Source organism: Euprymna scolopes, chromosome 4 (assembly GCF_053919585.1).
Source record: "Euprymna scolopes isolate OS-2025 chromosome 4, ASM5391958v1, whole genome shotgun sequence".
NCBI lineage: Eukaryota > Metazoa > Mollusca > Cephalopoda > Sepiida > Sepiolidae > Euprymna > Euprymna scolopes.
In genome coordinates, this window is record NC_136485.1 from 63,021,518 (window position 1) to 63,042,940 (window position 21,423).

The 21,423-nt window shown below is 33.8% G+C and overlaps 1 protein-coding gene across 1 annotated transcript in view; it reads right to left on the reverse strand.

Annotated features, from left to right (window-relative positions):
* Positions 1-12,727: 12,727 nt before the first annotated feature.
* Positions 12,728-21,423, reverse strand: part of LOC145267969 (uncharacterized) — a 159,960-nt gene continuing 151,264 nt past the window's right edge. The window contains exon 8 of the mRNA XM_080123340.1: positions 12,728-13,182. Coding sequence (XP_079979466.1) covers positions 13,057-13,182 — 126 coding nt within the window. The 3' untranslated portion in view covers positions 12,728-13,056. The remainder of the gene's footprint in view (positions 13,183-21,423) is intronic.

Below are 21,423 nucleotides of genomic sequence, written 5' to 3' on the forward strand. Positions count from 1 at the left end.
ATGGTGCTTATGCAGAGAAGGTACCATGCTATTTTGTTTTAATAGTATTTTTAAGTTAAATTCGAGTTTTACAGTATCTTGTTTATTAAATTGTTAGGTGGAAGTACAGAATAGTTACACAATACTCTCTCCTCCTTATGTTACGAATAAGTTTCTAAATAATAACGTTATTATTTCAACACGGTACCTTCTCTGTGTAAGTACCGAAATAATAAAAACAAATCATAGCAAGTTATATCGTGCACATGAAACTACGAAATGAAACTATTGAAAAAACAATCATCTTTATGAAATTGTGCTATAGTTTTTATAGCTAGTACCTAATTGTTTATAAAGATGGCGACTTTATTTTTCCGTCATAGCTTTCGTTTACACGTGTTATCATGTGTACATCCACAAGATTTGTCTTTTTTAATTTTACTAAGACAGGGTTTAAATATATTGCCGTGAAGCATCCAAAATTAATACAGTTAAAAGAAAAAAATAGTTCACCATGATAAAAATAACTGATTTAAAGATTTATTTGAAAAGCAAATATTTTAAAGGTAAATATTTTTTTTTAAGAAAAGAAAATCACATATCAATTTATTTTTTTTTTAAATTTCAAATTTAGATAAATAAACTTTAAAAAATATAAATATTTCTGATTTTGCTGTATTTCCCCCCCCCCCCCCGATACAAAAATTCTTTATCTTAATTGCATGTGTTCAAATGGAAAATAATTCCTCATCTTTGGGGGGGATGGGGAAATAGTCACTTTTGGATGAGTTTTACAATTTTCTCCTGCAAATTCGATACAATGGAAAGACTTCCGGTTGTGTTTTCACACTTTATTGTGCGACATAACATCTTACGTGACTTTAGTCTAAGCACCATCTTTACATGGGGCATGCTGTTAGACAACAGCAGTAATGTTTAATGCCTGTTCTTCGATTCAAAGGGTTGATAGTCATTCTACATGCAATCAAATCACACTAAAGCCAGGTCTTCTTTGGTCTGCCATGCTCCTTAGTGTCTGAGTTATCCAGGGGTGTTATGGAGTTGATGCAAAAAATGGCATGCTGTACATGTCCAAACCATCTATTAGTACTGGGTGAGATGTTTATAAGGAAAACAAAACTTTGCAAATATTTCAACATAATGTAAATAAAAACATTTACTAAAGTATGCCATTATGGAATATTTAGAAGCAAAAAATTATGTCTGAGAAATGATGGCCATTTTCAGTCGCACAAATTTGAAGCAACTTTCTAAAAACATCCTGTACGAGGGGCGTGCAATAAGTAATGCCCCTAACCCACTTCCAGTTCTCTGATCTAGCTAAAATTTTGCATGTGCAATGATTTATATCTCTACGGGTTATGTGACAAATTACAGCTCTGAACTAATTGTGGTTTCTGTTTTACAGGTGTTTGAACTGAGTCAGGTGTGAAATGGAGCCTGTTGAATATCGAGCAGTGATCCGGTTTTTGTATTTGAAAGGACGTACACAATAGGAGACTTTTGATGAAATGAAAGAAACTTATGGTGATAATGTCCCATCGTATGACCTTGTAAAACGCTGGCATCGTGAAGTCAAACATGGCCGGAAGTCTGCGGAAACAGCTCCCAGACCTGGTCGCACCCCCCTTCTGCCATTGATGAGGCATCTGTCCGTCAAGTTGAGGCTGCCATTTTAGAAGATCGGCACATTACTATTCGTCAAATAGCCCAAGATGTCAAGATTAGTATAGGGTCTGTGGAAACTATCATTCATGACCATTTGTATTTGCATAAGGTGTCTGCCAGATGGATTCCCAGGTTGCTCACACCATTTCAGAAGCGAGAACGGGTCGAGTGCTCGAGTATGAATTTGGAGATGTGCCAAGAAGATGAGTCAAAGTTTTTCAAAAGACTGATTACATAGGATGAAACCTGGGCCCATCACTATGATCCAGAGACCAAAGCCCAGTCAATGCAGTGGAAGCACTTGGACTCACCACCTCCAAAGAAGGCAAGGGTGCAGCCCTCCGCTGGCAAGTACCGATTTCCTGAGTTCGACAAGACACATCTGAAGAAGGACAGAGTTTACATCAACAAAAACGTTGTGAGAATGATATTGAAGATGGAAACAGTAGTCAGAATAATTCCCTGAAAATACATATTATTCTAGATGGAAGAACTGGCAGTAGGTTCCAAGCAACACAACAGCGAACATTGATAGCATGTTTGCGACTATTGTTAATGAGTAAGGTTATGCCCACTAGTAGTTATTTAATGATTTAATATTTGCAGAGAGAAATGTTATAGTGCAAACAGGATATAGTGATTAGATGGAGGGTTATATTGCTCGCCCTTGGGGCTATTGTCTCCTGTGATAAAGGAAATGATTTCATACGAGACAGGATAGCAAGATGTGATGGGAAATGACTTAAGAATTGATTATAAAATAAAGAGCCAGAAATAAAAAGCCCTAGAAATCTATTACTCTCATCTGTCAAGCAAAGGAAGCAATGTCAACAGCCTAATAAAATGGTCCTCCTTCAAATTTGGAATAAAGTTCTTTTCTTTACGTTGTTGTGCCAACTTTGATTTCCGAGCGTGAATGCACCCCGACAGAAATGTAGCCACCATGCGGTGACGAGAGATCATCTTGAATGAAGTTACCTCACTCTGCTGCAGTTCAATGTTAAAGACACAAGGTTTAATTTAATTGTACTATTATTTGTTGATTTGCAACATAACGCGGATGTAAATGTATGCAAGATATCACCAGTAAAGAAAAAAAAAGATTATAAAAAAAAAAAAGAGAAGCGTAGAGCACGGAATGTGATAACATTCGAGATCTCGTGGGAGGCGTGGAGAATGTTCACGATCACACGAGTCACGTCACAGTTGTAACAATGAGGAAATAAATTTTGTTGCTACAAAGAAAAAGCGAGTTGGAATTATTTCCTATTCTATGTCTTTGTCTCCTATGCAAGTGAAACTGCACACGTGTGTTGGTTCTAGACAATGTTACAGATACGAAACGTGAAACATTAGCCTCCTTCCCTTTTAAGGGGAGGAGGCTAATGCAAGGCGGCCATTCAAAATGTCACCGAGACAGCAGAAGGTAGCTTCAACATTAAAAAAAAAAAAAAAAAATGCTAAAAAAAAGAAAGACGAAAAGAAGATTTAAGAAAACATCTTTATTTATTTACATGCCTGTACCTGTAAAGGGTTGTGTAGGTTCTGTGAGCGTATGTCAATGGTGGATGTGTAAGAGTTGTCTTGTATTAACTGCATGTAAGAGTAACAATATGAACAAGTCTATGCTTTAGACGATTGCCTTTTTTTTTTCATTTTTTTTTTTTTTTTTTTGGTCATTTGTCTTTCTTTTCAGGATGACTACATTTGCGTGCAGTAAGACATTATGGCCACGGCAGTCAATGCCTTATAGCCAGCCCATTTTCTGGTGGGAGGTTGGGGGGATAAGATCATTACACACACACACACACACACACACACACACACACACACATGCAGTCACTCACGCAGCCACAATTACAGAATTATTTCAGGTTCATTATTTATTCGCTTACAAGCAAATGTCCCCCACCCCAACAAGATCATCAAATATCTATTCCGAAAGGGAAGTAACTCCTAACCATGAGTGCGACTCTTTTACAAAGAGGCAATAGCATCCAGGGACAAATCGGCCATTGAAGAAAGCGTCACATGTGCTTTGTACATACACACAAGCTATGTACATATAGACATACACAAAATGTGTGTGTGTGTGTGTGTGTGTGTATAATTGAATCACTTGTTTTTTGATATGGTCAAGACCAATGGTTTCACAGTCTGAGAGACTGTTAGAAAACCCAAGATCTGGTCAAGTAGTTGCTTCATTTACTTTCAGTTTCACATAATCGTCCAATAGATATTTATCGCTGGACACTGAAGGTATCTTATACTTTAATCAACCCAACTAAAGTTTCTAAGAGGATAGTTTCAGTGCCCAGCAATAAATAGTTGCAACATGATTATGAGGAAGCAGAAGTACAAAAGTAGCTGCTGGATCATGTTTCAGGTTGTCTTACAAATGTTCTGTGTGAAATCATTGATTTAAAAAAAAAAAAAAAAAAAAAGGGTTTATTCAATAACTATAATGCTCTATCAAGCACCGTATTTAAGTGCAAATCTGAAACTTGAACAACTTTTAAAAGTTGATACTCAGTCCAGGTCTAGTTTTATTCATAGATTGGATAAAACAATCCTATGAATCTGCTTGAATAATACTGCTCAATAACAAGTAGAATATTTATTTGGCATAAAATTTTATTCATACCTACATTTCTCACTACATAGGTGCATGCATGTTTCAGCTAAAACCGAAGACCGGTTAAAGAAATTTGGTGAAAATCTTGTCATGTGTCCCCGCTTGAAAATGTAACTTCCTTAGTCTACAATGATTTTCTTTCAATATTTTTGCTTGGGAAAGTATTTTACTTGTCTAAGGTTTTAGCTGAAACATTTCTGCATATATGTAGATGGAAGTGTTTGTATAAATAGAAATCCATACTAAATAAACACATGTGTATGTGTGGAAGGTGTAAGCTCTCAGCTGTTCTGTGAATTTGTCATTAAATGATGAATTAAGTTTTTCATATTAAAGTGCGTCGTCTTTTCCACCAGGCTCTGATATTGTATGTACTGACCTGTCAAGGCATATCAAAGACTAAGTCTTGAAAAAATACAACCCAAGAGATTTAATAACTGAATAATAGAAGAATAATCTTTGGAGATGGAAGCATGGCACAGCCAAAATGACAAAATAATAAAGTTCTGGAAATTGAAGTACTCTAACCAGACTGCACAGGTGAGACGTGCAATATTAGAACCCGTGAAAAGCTGGCGATTTAAAACAGACAAGTTGACGCTTTATCAATGGAAATAAAGAGGGAGGGGTGGGGGGAGGGGGAGAAAGTGAGAATAATACTGTGACCTTTTTATAAAAAAATAGGAAGGATCTCTGAATAGTGAAAGCATTGGAGTTTCTGAATCAAGAAACTTTCAAAGAAAGAAACAGCAACACTAAAAGTCGGAAAAATGAACACAGAAGACATGGAAAGAGAAAAAGATGGGGAACAAAATGGTATAGGAAGAGAGACAGGAAAAAGAACTATTTAAAAAAAAAAATGTTGGAGAGAAAGAAAGAGCGAGAGAAGGAACAAGAGACAGTAGTTAAGACAGTCCATATGGTTTTAGAGAATCTATATGATACTAAAACTTGAATAATCTTGCTTGGTTGCAGGTTGAATGTTTTAGATGGTGAGAGTAAGAGTGAATGAGGAAATGGTGGGGAATAGAAGGCGTTGTAGTAATCGTAGTAATAGCAGCAACAGCTAAAGTGGAGGAGAATAAGAGGATGACAAAAATAAATGAATAATGTAAATAAAGAAGTTAAAGAAAATTATAAAACAGCATAAAAATGATAACATAGGATCCAGTGCTAGGAGCAAGAATACATAGGGGGTCCTCATTGAATACCAGTCGATGCCGGATGGACCAACTAATCTAACTTACAGATGAAATGCGAATCAATGTACATAATGTTGGAATTAGTAATCAGATGATTCATTGTCAGTAGTTAAAAAAAAAAAAATCTTTGCATATTTGTTAACCCGATTAACATCATGTGTTTAACGATACGTCAGCAATAGACATTATATAAAAGGATAACCTCTATTCGCTGTTGTCAGTCCGTGATTTGTTTTACAACATTAGTTTTTGGCGGGGGTAAGTGTTGTCATCCCACATACAATTCCTATTCCCAAATGATTACTCATCTGTTATTGACCAAAACCAACGTTGCTTAACTTCAGTGATCTAACAAGAATCGGTGTGTAAGGGTGATCATGCCATACTTTACACTTGTGAACATCTTTTCGGCATTGCAAATAGTTCAAGTATACGATTGATTTTTTAGAATCTGGTGGGCAGAGGCTTTGAAAGACTTCTCCGATCAATCTTGAAGTGTTCTGTTTGTAAAAATTTGTGTACTAAAAATAATATTTGACTGATGAACGACTGGAAAATAAACAAGTGATTGGCAATGTTTTGTAATAAGTACACAAACGTATGCGAGGTGAAGAACCTGTAAAATATGGAACCCGAATCAACGAAAATGGTTCAAAAGAAACGGAAAGAAGTAGAGCCATACTGAAGAGCATAATTGCAGGCAAGTCGTGAAACAAGACGCCAATGGTATGGAATAATCTATTTCTTTGTCGTCTTATTCTTTCTTAGCCATGGACTATTTCTCCAAGCCCTGTGATCACTTTTAATTGACTATCAGTTTGACAAAGACCAACATCATGAGTCACGACATTGACCTCTCCTCTTCAATCACCATCAACAACTACCATCTTGAAGCCATGAAAGTGTTCACGTATTTGAGATCAACTGTAATAGACAGTCTTACATGGGACCAAAGCTTGACTGATGCATAGGCCGTGTAACCTCCACATTCACCAGACTTGCCTCCAGAGCGTGGGAGAACAGGAAATTAACAATCAATACCAAGATGACAATGTATAGGGTTTGCGTTCTGAGGACGCTGCTGTATGGCAGCAAGTCCTGGACACAGTACGCACATTAAGAAAAGTGCCACCACACCTTTCATATGCACAACCTGAGAAGGATCCTGGAGATTAAATGGTCGGACTTCATCATGAACACTGATGTCTTTGAGAGTTTCAATTTAAAGGCTCGTGTAAAAGAGATTGGCATAAACTTTGGAAGTTTGGGGGTGGGGTACTTGCTGACTGGTGCTGCTATAAGAAAGAATAATACTGATGGTAGTCAATTGTAGAGGTTATAAATCACAGAAAACTGATATGTGTTGTGTTTGTTTTAAAAAGTTATAAATAAGCAAGTGATCAGTTTTATTATAAAATGTAGTTCTTGCTTGGAATTCCCCCTATAATGAAAAAAAAAGAAAAGAAATTTTTTTATGATGTATGTGCCCGTGATGAAACGAAAATGTCATATTCCAAAAATCACAAATTTATCAAGTAGTTTTATTTTTATAAAGAAAATCAAATTTTAAGTGATTAATCGGATTTCATAAGCATTACAACATAAATCTCACAAGTTTTGAATTGTTGAGTTATCCCCCCCTCTTTTTTTTTTTCAAAATGGCATGCAAGACGATCACTTCTCTGATACTCATAAAATTTAATTTTCTTATTTAAAAATAAAACTACTTGATCAATTTATGTGATTTTTGGAATATATTTTCATTTCATCACAGGGGACATACATTATACAGATTTTTTTCTTTATTTTGGATTTTTTTAATATAAGGGGGGGGGGGAATTCTCGCCCAAAACCTAAAGTTGATATCTGCATTAAAAAAGAAAACATGCAGTTTGCAATGTTTATGTGGTATAGTGCACAAAGTTGCATTCAAAGAAGAGAATTTTTTCTTTTGACAAATACTTTGGTTGCTGGTGGAGTGGGTTCAATGATGAAAAACCCAAAACCTTAAGTAAACCACTTCATCACTTATGACCAACCTCAACATATCTATAAAATATAGGACAACATTGCATTCAAGGAGATATTTTTCTTTTGAAAAATGCTTGGGTTGCAGGTGTAGCAAGTCTGATGATTAGAATCCAAAACCGGCAATGAACCAGTTTATTGTTGATAACTATCCTGAGAGCATCTACAAGGTGTATTTTATAATTGTAGGTATATCCATAGGGTTAGGTTAAAAAAAAATTCAAATCTTTTATTTATATATATATATATATATATATATATATATATATAGAGAGAGAGAGAGAGAGAGAGAGAGAAAGAGAGAGAGAGGTTTCTTGTGTGAGAATAAAGAGTTCTTGCCCAGAATTCTCCCTATATTTAAAAACAAAAGTAAACAAAAACTGTATGATGTACATACAAATGACGAAACAAAAATATCATACTCCAAAAATTATGTAAATTGATCATATAGTTTATTTTTATAAAGAAAATTATATTTAAGCGATTAATGGTAATTTGTAGGCAATTACAACATGAATATTGCAAGTTTGAATGATTGAATTATCTCCCTTTGTCATTTTTTTTTTAGATGGTTTGCAAAATGGCGGACAAGACAGCTGCTGTTCCGTTACGAAGAAAATTTGATTTTCTTATTTAAAAATAAAATTAGTTCATCAATTCATATGATTTTTAAAATGTCATATTTTTGTTTCATCAGGGTACATACATCATATAGCTTTTATTTATTTTTGCTTTAATATAGGGGGAATTTTGGACAAGAACCTAAATCTGATTGTGTTGCACAACTCTTATCCTCAAATTGAAAATACAATCGGCACCTTAATAACTTTTATCTACATCATCCATGGAATTAAAATGCTTCTTTTGCTCTGTCATTATGAGGGATACGAATGCTAAGAAAATCAAGTTGAATTTACCAACATTGGGGAATATGGATCCTGTGTATGTGAAGGGCAGTGCAGAACATTTTCTTTCTAAACAACTCCAATTAGTTTCAACTAAGTCAAAATTAAGAGAAAAACACTGAGTGTTCATGTAAGGGAAAAAGACAGGAAGTCATTCTTTGATTAAACAAAAGTAATATAACTCCTCTACCTCCGTCATGAATCATTTAATGTCTTAGTCTTAACAGAAAAACTAACATTTCCAGTTTTCAGAGAGAACTGTCATCGGAAGGAAAAGAAAGGAAAGTCAATACAAGGAAAAAGGGAGAAAAAAAAAGGAAAAGAAAAAGAAGTGAGAGAGAAGAAAGACAAAGTGGGAAAGAGAAATAAAATTGTTTTTTTTTTTGTCTAGATTTCTCTTCATATTAAAAAAATAAATAAAAAAATCTGTATGATGTGACGAAACAAAAACATCATATTCAAAAGTCATGTAAATTGATCAAGTAGTTTTTTTTAAAGAAAATTATTTTTAAGCAATTAATTGGAATTTGTAGAGATTACAATATAAATCTCAAGTTTGAATTAGTGTTGAGTTATCTCCCTTGATTTTTTAAAAATTGTTTTCAAAATGGGGAGTGAGAGTCACTTCTCTGAAACTTAATTTGATTTTCATATTGAAAAATAAAACCACTTCATCAATTTATGTGATTTTTGGAATATGATATTTTCATTTTGTCATGGGTACGTAAATCATACAGATTTCTCTTTATTTTTGTTTTTTGATATAAAGGAGACATTCTGGACAAGAACCATAAAATTCAGCCAAATAATGTTGAAAATTATGAGGTAATGCTCTAGCTAGTCAGTAAAAATCAGCTTTTTCTTAAAAAAGAAAAAAAAAAGAAAAAGAGGATTTCAATAAAAAAGTGAAGAACTCATATCGATGGGAGGTTATAGTGATTTAAGTGAAAAGCAACTTTTTCTGGATTGAAAAAAACAAAATGGCGGAATTCTGCTAAAAAGGAGAGAAGTTACATCCCTGCACTACTGAATTTTGTATAACAAATACATAAATCTCTTCTTCGGTATTTGTCTCGTGTATCCTGAAGATGTTAAAAAAAAAAATGTTTTTTCATAATCAGAATCTTCTTTGCTGGTTGATGACGGCTGCGTATCTCTGTTGTACAATCTCGTTATCAGATATCACAAAAATAGAATTGCATCACTAAGAATTAGCCCCAAGCTATCACTGCTACTTTAAACTCACTTTGAAAATACATTTAATCAATTCTCAAGAATCACATCGCCGATAAATTCGCTGACCATGAAAGAAATCCTGTTGAGATTTATGAAAGGCTGAGAGATGAAGAAAAATAGGAAAATAGATATTTTTTGTTGTTGCTTCCATTCTTCTGCCTTATTCTCATGAAATCATCTCTGCTAAAATGAGTGAAAAAAAAAGTTTTTTTGTTCAATATTGAAAGAGAATTTCCAAAGATTAAAAGATATATTCCAAACAGTGAATTATTGTGTTTTTCAAGCAGAGTTGCTATTACAACGGCAGTCGAAATAAAGAATTTTAATTTCATTATTGGAATCCTTTGAGATGAGTAATTTGTATGTTTATTTATTTGCAGACCGTTATCCTCAACTTCAGGGCCCATTGCGCAGTGGATAGAGGCGTTGAATCTTTGCGGTTCCAGCTGAGCATTGTCTGAAGATAACATTTCCAATCTTACCCAAAGCTGGCCAGATCAGTTGGCCAAAAAATGTGGTGGAATAACAGCTATGGAAGGCAGTAATTACTGGGGTTAGAGTTTAAGAGACTCAAAATTCCTATCCCATCACGGTTAACCACCTGACGAAGGCCAGAGGAATAGTTGGCAGAAAACGTTGTAAAACAAACGCTATGAAAATGAGGATAAGTCCACAAATAAATAAATAAAAATAAATTTAAAGTGAAAGAAACAAAAGAAAAAACAAGGAAAGAAAGATATAGCAAAAATATATAGAAAGAGAGAGAGAGAAAGAAAAAGGAATAAAGAAAATAAACAGAAAAAAAGGAAAAAAATATATAAAAAAGAAGGAAAGAAAAAAGAAACCCTGCAAAATAAACATAGGTTCCAGTTGAATATTCTATAGTTTTGCGACTCAATACATTCAGATACGTTCACAAACACAACATTTTGACACCTAACATTTGACAATATTTTTGGAGATAAGGGATTGTTATCTACATCGTTCACATGTTTCGGACTATTACTCATCTTAATTATTGCTGTATTCTCAACATTTTGTCTGTTTTACTTTTAGACCTTCTTCGCATAATTTTATCATAGTTAATAAAACTGAAAATTCCAAACTGAACAGTTTATTTAATTCAAGGGACGTAGACCATTTTCAGTTAAAACTATGTTTTTTTTTAAATATCTTGTATCAAGATTTTTTTTTTTCATTCTTGAAAAAAAAAAAAAAATAACCGACTCAAAATAGTTGAAAGGCATATAACTGTGAATGACAACTGTCAGCCAAAATAGATTAGATGTTGAGTTGAATTTGGTTGTTTTTATTTTATGGCATATCAACCCCTTTTTGGGTTATTTAATGCTGAATCAAGTAATTTTGGAAAAAAAGGTTTTCTGCTTCAAGTTCTTTATATCTTCAAACATTTATTCATGGTGTTTGGTTTGGTTGTTTTGCAGAGGAAAATTGTTGTTTTTAACTTTGCAGAACATGATTGAGTTTTGCAAATGGAAAACAAAAACATTCAAGGTTTGGTAAATTTTTGGTAAGAAAGCCAGTATCTTCAGACAACCTGATCTTCTGACCTGATAGTACGAGAAAATGTTCAATTGAAAATTCACAGGTTTAGTGATTATGCAAAAAAAAAAAAGAAAAAAAAAAAAAGGCATCTGAAGAAGGCTGTTAAGTCCGACAATCAAAACGTAGTGAAAATGACAACGATCAAGCTGAGCAAGATAGCCTGAAACACGTCAATAATATCTGGAAACATCTACTCAATATATTCCAAACCCAAAGTAGAAAAGAAATCACATTTTTAACAAGAATCCTGCATGTAGTTGTAAAAGAACATTCCCAGCAATAAAGAATGTTGCAGAATCGCAGCAAAGGCAATCGCAAGAAACAAAGAAAGGAATGAGGAGATCTTTGATCCGACCAAATTGAAGAGAAGAACGGTACCTTTCCATCTGTAAAAAATATCTCAATTGTTATGACAGGTAGCCAGCCATTAAGAATGTTAAAAAAATATTAGCCCCCAAATTAATGCTATGCCATACATGGATAGGCAGCAGGGGTTACAGTTTATAACTAATCATCCTCATCATTCAATAAGCAATCAACTTGTACACAATTAGAAGTTATAGCATTGAATCATTTCACAGCAAGAAAAGATATGGACAGGCAAAAAAGAACTGGACACGGAAGAACTAGACTGACCCTCAGTAAATGGACACATTGAAACTAGAAGAACCAGGCGACATATTGTTTCCACAATGAAAGGCAGAAAATGATGAGATTGAAAAATAAAATTATAGCACTTGAATAAAAATAAGAGAAGGAAAAAAAATGAACAGAGTAAAAGAATGACGGTAAGATGGATAAGTTCAAGTTAAAAAAAAATATTAGTTTAAACAAAAAAAAGAGAAAAAAAAAATTGAATCATTTTTAAATAAAGTAAAAAATAAGCAGAATCCTTTTTATTATTTGTTGTAGTGGATTTCATTCAAGAGTTAATATTCATCAATGTAGGATTAGTTTGTTATATCACCTGAGGGGAGGGAGGTAAATTCTGTTTTGCAGTTGTGTTAGTAAACTAAAAAGAATAAACTTTGCGATAGGCTTGAAAGAAAATAAAAAAGAGAGAGATGGATAGCAAGAGTAGAGAGAGAGTAGGAAAAGAGAGAGACATATAGTAAAGAGATAGAAGGGAAGAGGAGGGAAGAGGGTCATGTCTCGTAGGGCAGTGTAAATAGCAGGAGCAAGGGTAGGGGTTGTTCAATTTCGTCACTAATAAAAAAAAAAAAAAGAAAAAAAAAATCCTCTCCTCCATGGGAGGTATTCCAGCAAACCCTAAGCCACCCTCTTAACACGTTCAAGGCATGCATACATACATAAACACACAGACAAGTACATTCTCACACACAAACATGCATTTAAACACAAATATACATGAACCCACAAATACATATGCATACATAACCCAAGTGATATATATATATTATATACATATATATATTATAGTTAAAATGTCTGCACTCATTCACACACAAGCAGAGGTTTGGCTGAGGACAAAAGAAACAAATACCAACAATCAAATTAATCCAGATAGAAGAATTGTTTTGACATGGGTTTCTCCTTTGCAAACCCTTTTGGTTTTTCAGATAATCTGCAGACAAAGAAAGAAAAAAAAAACATAGAACATTGATTCATGGTCCAGTGGCTGATACAGTCAAACGGAAGTATATTACATGGATGCATTTTACACATGAATTATTAGATTGTGACTGTAATTGTTGTGTGTAATTTCTGCAATGAGTACGGGATTTGTGTATGTGTTTATATGTGTGCGTGTGTGTCTGTGAGAGAGAGAGATACTTCATTTGTGTGTCTATGCAGATTAAGTGGTCAATAAATCTAAGGCTTTGTCACTGTCCAGCTTCGAGGTCACGAGAGCTTCTTGGATCTTCGATCTCTGGAAGCCAAGTTCCATAAACTGTTGGTGAAGATGAATGTAGCATTCAGCCTAGAAAAACAAAAAAAAGATTAAAAAATTTTTTTACATACAATCTTGATTTTTATATAAATTTTTTTCCAAATTATTCTCAATCATTTAATTTAATAAAAAAACAAAAAAGACAATAAAACGATAATTTTTTAAAGTTGTTTTCTAAGCTTAAACCTTTCTTATATCTGGACAGTAGATGGAGATGTGTGCAGAACAGATTTTGTTGCTGTTATCATATTGAAAGAATAGACGGAAATTCTTGGGTTAGTAGATGAAGAAGAATTGAAGTAACAGAGATTTTGTTGGCAGGTGAAGAAAACATGGGAGGAAATGACAAGGATGGATTTAAGAGAAAGAAGGATAAATAAAGACCTGGTCAGAGATAGGTTAGTTTGGAAGTCAATTTCTAAAAACTGCCCAATCCATGCTGGTATGTAAAAATAACTGTTAAACCACATATGGCCATGGTAATAATAATAATGAAATCATTTTTATATCAAAATATCTTCAATTTCATTCACGTACAGTTTAATTATGACTGCCACCGGTCTCATCCATTAGTTTTTTTGCAGACGAAATCATTACAAATACTGTCAACAAATGGATGAAACTTTGATAACATTAGTCAACAGAAAAGACCCAATTCTTCACTCTGCCTCATCCGCCATACTCTCCAGACCTCTCACCTTCCGGCTACCATTTTTTCAAGCATCTCGATAACGTTCTGCATGAGAAATGCTTAAAAAAATCTAAGTGTTATCAAAAACGCCTTCAGCAACTTCACCACCATCAGAATGCAAGATTTTTACGTTGCTGGCATAAAAAAAAAAAACACTTGTTTTGTGTTGGCAAAAGTGTGTTGATTCTGGTGTTACTTATTTCGATCAATACATTTTTGTTTAAGCTGAGATATGTTCATCTGAATTTAAAAGTTAAAAACCGCAAGAACTTCCTTGTCAACCTGATAGAAATCAATTAAGATTTTATATTTAATGTGTTATTTTTTCCCCCGTTTTTAGGTTGAAACATTTTGCATCTTGGAATATACTTACATATATAGTCACTAATACTGGGTAGCATGCCTGTTTGCATATGATATCTCTTATGGGGATATGTCAAGTGACTAGTCTTTATTACCTTTCTTCCTGCTTAGGATTGTTGAACTCCAGCAGAGAATTACTTGTGTTGGATAATGTTACCGGAGACATGCTACAGCGTGTTGTCAAGAGCTAAATGATTGTTTTGTGGAAAAGTTGAAAGTCACTTTTAGTGATCAACCTTCTTTTTTTTTGGAGGCTATTTAATGCAGAGTTCCGTAATTTGTATTTTTTTTTTTTTTTGTCATGGGTTAAATATTTTAACTTATTCAGTAAAACAAGAACAAATCAGACTTTTTGGATCATTAGGTGATGTGGGGTTTTTTTTTAGGGGGGGGGGTTAAAGTTGGTTGAAGTTAAAATTTATATTCTTTTGTATAAATTTACTTTTTTCAGAAACGTTAGCATCTTGTTAGAATTTATGTTTTTAAATAGTTCTTTCATATTGTTGACATTGTGAAAATTTTGCCAGATATGCGCAAGATTCCCACAATCCAAAAGAAAGTGTTTTACCGTAAAGGGTTCTTGACATGCCAAACATTCTGGAGAGTCTTCTTTTTTTTTTTTTTTTTTAACAGGAAGGAGTAGATTATGTGCATGTGTCCTATGCGAATGCAGGAAAAAACCACTTCCTCTCTACACGATTTTCTGAAACCTGGTACCATTTTTCTATTGTTGGTTTGATTGTGAAAAGTTTTTTATTTTGACAGTTATTCCATCGTTCTTGCCATTTCTTCATTATGAGATTATTAATTATTTGTTTGTAGTCCGAGTGTGCCTTTTTCATTGCCCTAAATACCAAAATGACTGGAGATCCAGCAGAATTTGATATTTTTGTTTTATTAAAGAGTATGTATTCTTTGTAATAGGTTGATGAGTAGCAGGTTATTTAAGTTTTGGTTCTTTAAGGATTTGAGTACTGATAGGGAGTCTGAAAAAATTATAAATTTGTTGTGGGTGAGGTCAGTAATAAGGTCTAGAGCCAAGTGGCTTCGGCACTAAAAATTGAAGCCTAATTTGATGGTCACTTCTGTAAAGTAATGTTATTGCATACTGCTCCACATCCAGTTCTATTGCTGTCTTTGGAACCATCTGTGTAGATATGCAGATGGTTTGGGTATTTTTCCTGAATGTTAATGAGTTTTTCTTGATAGATTAGTGGAGGAGTTTGATTTTTTGGGAGCTTGTTTAGTTCAAGGATAATTTCAGGCTGTTTTAGTAGCCAGGGTGAAAAGCTTAGTTGGTTGACATCATGGATGATGGTGATTGTGATCCCTGCGTCTTCCACTAGTTGTTCAAAAAGGTTTTACAGCATATACTTTTTGGTCAAATAGGTTTTGATATTTGGGATTGAAGATGCAGTTTAGGGCTGGATTTGTTGGTTGTGATTTTTTCTACCATAGAGAGAGTAATCTAATGGGTTTGCAATGCAGTCGTAAGCAGGATTGTCTGGGCAAGAGAGAATTTTGGTCAAGTATTGTAAGACTAGTTTATTACGTCAGATTGATAATGGGAGTTTGTTGGCTTCTGCATAGAGACTACTAACGGGAAAAGTTCAGAACGCTTCCAGTACAAGCCTAAGGCCCTGATGTTGAATGGTGTCTAATGTCTTTATGTATAACTTTCTGGTGACACTGTGAATGAAGCTGCCATAATCTAGTTTTGATTCCATTAGTGATCTATATAATTTTAATAGGGTTTGTCTGTCCACTCCCCAATCTGTGTGGTCAATGACTCGTATTAACTGTAAAGTTTTGTTACATTTATTTTTTAGGTGTTTGATGTGAGGGATGAATGTAAGTCTTTTGTCTAACATTAGCCCTAAGAATTTATGTTCAACTACAACAGGAATCTGGGTATCTAAGCTGACAAAAGTGCATACATTTTCTTTTATTAATGGAAAATTTAAATCCATTCTCAGTTATCCATTTTTTTTATTTTGTCAATGCATTGTTGAAGTTAACGCTCAATTATGTGGATATGCCTTGAGCTGTACACAATTAGGAAAGCGACATATAATAAACAATCCATGCCTTGGTTATGCATTTAACGATATTGTTAATTTTTAGGTTAAATAATGTTACAGACAAAATATTTCTCTGTGGGACTCTTGTTCCGTGTTCCTTGATGTCTGCGAGACATGTTCCTACACGGACATTAAATAGTCTATTGTTGATGAAGTTGTTGAAGATGGATAATCTTCCTTTCAGCCCAGCTTAGATCTTTCATGATACCATACTTCCATGTGGTATTATAAGCCTTTTCAAGATCAAAGAAAATAGCAGTCTTATGTTGTTTTTTTTGTTGTATAAATGCATTTCTGATAAAAGTTTCCAATCGTATTAAGTGATCTGTAGTACTTTAATGTTTTCAGAAGCCGCATTGAAAGTTGGTCATTATTTTATTGGTTTCAAGAAACCAAATTAGTCTAGTGTTTACCATTCTCTCCATTGTCTTGCACACAGCTTGTTAGTGTTATGGGGCGATAACTGGAGAGGTCAGATGCATCCTTTCCTGGTTTTGGTATGGGAATGACTATGGCTTGTTTCCATGTAGCTGGAAGATTGCCATTGATCCAGATGTCATTAAGAATGGAAAGTAAATATTTTAATGGTTCATCTGATAGTTGTTTTAGGAATTCATATATTATCTCATCTGGTCCCTCAGCCATGTTGTTGGCTTTTTTAAGTTCATGAATAGTAAAAATTTTGCTATAATTTTCCTCATTATTACTTTTTAAAGCTCAGTTTTTTTTTTTTTCTGATTCCTTTTATTGTAATTTTTGGATGATGAATTATTTGCAATAGTATCTGCAAGCATGTTGGCCACGTCCTTTTCTTGGGTTATTTTGTTATTGTTTATACAAAAGGTGGTTGAGAGGGGAACTGGTGTTTTTTTTCCTGATATTTTCCGTATCATATTCCATATGGTTTTGTCTTTGGTGTTATCATTGATTTTGGACACAAAGTTCTTCCATGATTCCCATTTGGCTTCTTTTATTGTTTGGCATGCTTTAGCTTTGCATATTTTTAAGTTGTTTAAATTCTGAGTAGTTCTTTGGTTGTTGAATTTTCTTAATGCAGCACATCGTAGTCTGATAGCCTTTTTGCAATTATCATTACACCAGGGTCAATTAGACTTGGTTGATGATTTGTTTTAGGTATGCATTCCTCAGATATTGTGATAATGGTCTCTGTAAAGTGAGTGATCAGGTCTTTCTCATCTTTTCCAGGTAGGAGTTTGTGTTTGCATAATAATTTGAATTTATTCCAGTTAGCTTTTTTAAAGGTTTCAGCGAGGAATTTTTGAGGTTATTTCACAACCAAAGTGTTCTAATGTTATTGCGGAATGGTCACTTTCACAGGTGTCCTCGTGCACTGTCTAATTATAATCCATAAAGATACTAGGATCACTTATAGAGAGGTCAATTGCTGAGTACGAGTTTGTAGCAGAGTGAATAAAGGTTGTTTTTTGTTGTTATATATGCATAGGTTGTTGTTGTTGTTATATATGCATAGGTTGTTGTTGTTGTTATATATGCATAGGTTGTTGTTGTTGATAATGATTCCTTTTCTGTCTGTGTCTGAGCATCCCCAACTAGCATTATGACGTAAAACCATCTAATAATAAGAGGCAAGGGAGTTAGTTGATAAGTTTTTCTATTTCTGTTTCATTTATAGGGTCATTGGAGGTAGATAGATGGAGCAGATTGTGACTGTTCTATGTAGGGTGGTTGTGACGGCAATTGCCTGTAAGTTAGTTTGTAGATTTATTTGGTTTTGTGCTGTGGTTTTGTTAATGAGAATGGATGTTCCTCTAGGTCTATTTGGGTTATTTGTTGTGTGGTTGTATTCAGTGAAACTATGGAGATTGATATTTTCAGATGGTTTTAAAAAGGTCTCTTGTAGACATATTATTATAGGGCAGAGATTGGATATTAGTAGAAATGATTAATTCTGGTTGGCTTTTATACCTCTGCAATTCCATTGGATTATTTTGTTGGCCATCGTTTAATTTTATGTATTTGATTTTCTTTTGTCTTATTGAGAATAGGGGTGGTTGTTTTCTACTATTTGATTATGGGAGGTTGGAGGTTCTGTCATCTATTTCTATAGTTTTCAAGGTTTTAAATTTATTTTGGTCTGTAATTCTTGTTTTTAACGTGGAGTGGGATCTGTCTTTTTGGCATTTTTCATTTATTTTCTGTTTGGTTGGTGAGAGATTTGATTTTTTTCCCTTTCTGGGGTGTACTAAGTGTTTGTTCATTTGGTTTCGGGATGCTGTTAGTTTCTGCAGGTTTTTTATTTGAAAGCTGTGTTCAGTTTTTGAGGTCCAGTGGGATTTTATTTTCGGTTGTTTGAGAGTTATTTTCGAGCACAGTTTGAGTTGACGGTAGTTGCCGTAAGGTGGCACTCAATAGTTCTTGAAGAGTCTTTATTAGGGTTATGATTCCCTTTAATTCTGTGTTTTCTCTTGTTTTTGGTTGCACCTGCGTACAATCTAACTCGTTCTGTCGCGGAGGTTGATTCGATGATCTTTCTGGCTTTGGTAAAGCTTATGTTTTTTGTATATTTTAATTCATTTATTCTTTTTTCTTTGATCCAGTTTGGCAGAGAGGTGAGTATGCAGAATGGTTATCACCACAGTTTGAGAATTTTATGTTTCCTGGTGTTCATTACTGCTACATTTTGGGCATAATGTTTTCCTGGTAACCCTATAGATGTAGCAGAGTGAATAAATAAATTTATTTTTCTTTGTAGAGGCCAAATTGTTGGCAGTTTAGGCACTGAAATGGCCTGGGGATATATGTTTCTACTTTAATGTTAATATATCCAATTTTGATTTCAGTTGATGAGGTGGAAGTATTGAAGGTTAATATGTATGTGTTTATTGTTTGTTCGTTTCTTTTTATTGTAATTCTTTTAATATCTATAACTTTTTGTTTTTTTAGGGTTTGTTTTTATTTCATTTAGGGAGCAGTTGCTTAATTCTGGACATTTGAGGACTCCTTTTAAGGTGTTTAGGGTTGTGTAAGGGTAGGTTTTAATGTTTATATCATGAAAACTTTGTCCATGTTAAAATTTTTTGGCACTATTTTAGTAGATACTTGTACAAGTAAGGTTCCATTTTCAAATTTTTATTTGCTTTGTACTTATGTTTTTGCTTATAATTTTTTCGATTAGGAATGGAGACATTTTGCCTATTTGTGTATTGTCTTGCGATTCTAAGATTATATATTCAGGAAAGATTGTATTTTCATCTTCATCGCTTTCTGTGTTTGAATCTGGATGGGGTCTTTTGATTTTTTGGGGAGCCGTATGAAATAGTATTTTCTTTGTTGTTGGTGGCATCTGGTTTCACTATTTGATTGGCCCTTGCTATCGCTTTCTAATATGAATATACATTTTTTTTTTCTTTTTTATTGTTGTGCATGTGTTTGTATGTGATGCATTTGTATTTCTCTTTTTGTGAGGGTTGACTGTTATTAGGGCTTGTCATGACCAGCCGATTGATCAGATTAGGTCTCTTCGACCATCTGTCTCACCAAAGTAAGGGCTAAAGTGGAGTGTTCTAAATCACTGTCACTTGGATCCGGATCGTGAAGTGCTCAGCCACCAGGATCCCATTCTAGAGCATTATGGGCCGCTACCTACAGCCAACAGGTGGCCCCATTGAGGGACTTTCATCCTTTGCACGGGAGGGGGGGGGCAGTCAGTGTATTCTGGAGCCTCACAGACAGAGCCTTTAAACGTGTAAAGTTTTTATGTTTCAAGTTATTCAAGCATTTCTTTGTGATATTTGTTTTAGTCATTTTGTTTTATAGTACCTCAACCCCTTTGGGCTATTTGTGTTGCATCCAGTCATTTCGTAGAAAGTTTTTATTCTTTAAGCTCTTTCTATTTTCAACCGCTAGTTTGTAGTGTTTAGTTTAGCTGTTTTATAGTAAATTTCATGGTTTTTGTTCCCTGCCCTGCAGAACATGAATGAGTTTTGCAATGAGAGAGGAAAAAGGATTACAGTATTAATGTTTGGTACATCTTAAGTTAGGAAAATCAGGAAGTGGGAGAGATAGAAAGAGAAAGGGGGAATGTGAAGAAGGAAAAGGGGAAAAAGGTGGGTAGTTGTTTTTGTTTCTAGTTTTTGCAGAACATAATTAAATTTTGTAAAAGAAAGTGGAAAAACAAAAAAAGCATCAATGTTAAGTGCATTTCATCTCAGGAAGCTAATATCTTCAGACAGCCTGATCTAGTAGCACCAGGTTCATTGTAGAGACTCATTACTTGGTCAATATTGTAGCAAATATGATCTTCACCGTGAAAAGTTCAGACATGGTTGAAATTTTCATGAAATTTCTACTTTCTTCAAAATTTAATGTATGAATTTGATAATAACTGATAATCATTATACAAAATCTCAGTCTGATCAGATAGTCCTTAAGTTATCCTTATTTCCATAGGATAATTTCAGGAATACTTTATAGAATATGAAGGAGTAAGGCTGAGAAAACTTTGGCCAATCTTTACATTATTAAGCGAAGGTATGCATTTTCAAAGCTGACATATTTTGGTTTGTGTTGTTATAAACTTTGTTCAATAAAAATAAATGACAGTCATATTTATGAAAACAGTATTGTATACTTTGTAGCTGCCACCATATTGGCCAACTGTAGTAGTAGTAGTAGTTTCATTATCCCACCCCGTTTTCTTGACCAATTGTTGATGTTTTTTATTTAATTTGCTGCAGACTCAAAGAGGAAGTAGGAAAAGAAGCTTTTTATTACTGCCTGTCCTTCAGACAGACAGCATAATATTTGACATATTCCCTTATTTTAAAGAACCCACTTGATTTTTTTTCTTAAATCTACATTGAAATATAGTCTCTCGTTTCATTCTGTCAATTTGGAATTGCACTGTCTTATTTTTACTATATATATGGAATAGCCTTGTTAATATTAATAGTAATTAATGATGGTTATTTAATAAATCAAATATAAAATATGATTTAATATGATTAATAAGATAAATGATTTAATAAATCAAATAAATGTTAGTATTAATAGTAATTAATGATGGTCATTTAATAAATAAAATAAATGAAAAAAGCATCTTCAGTTAAACAACACACGTTCACTACATGCATGGCATGAGAAGAGAAAAAGGAA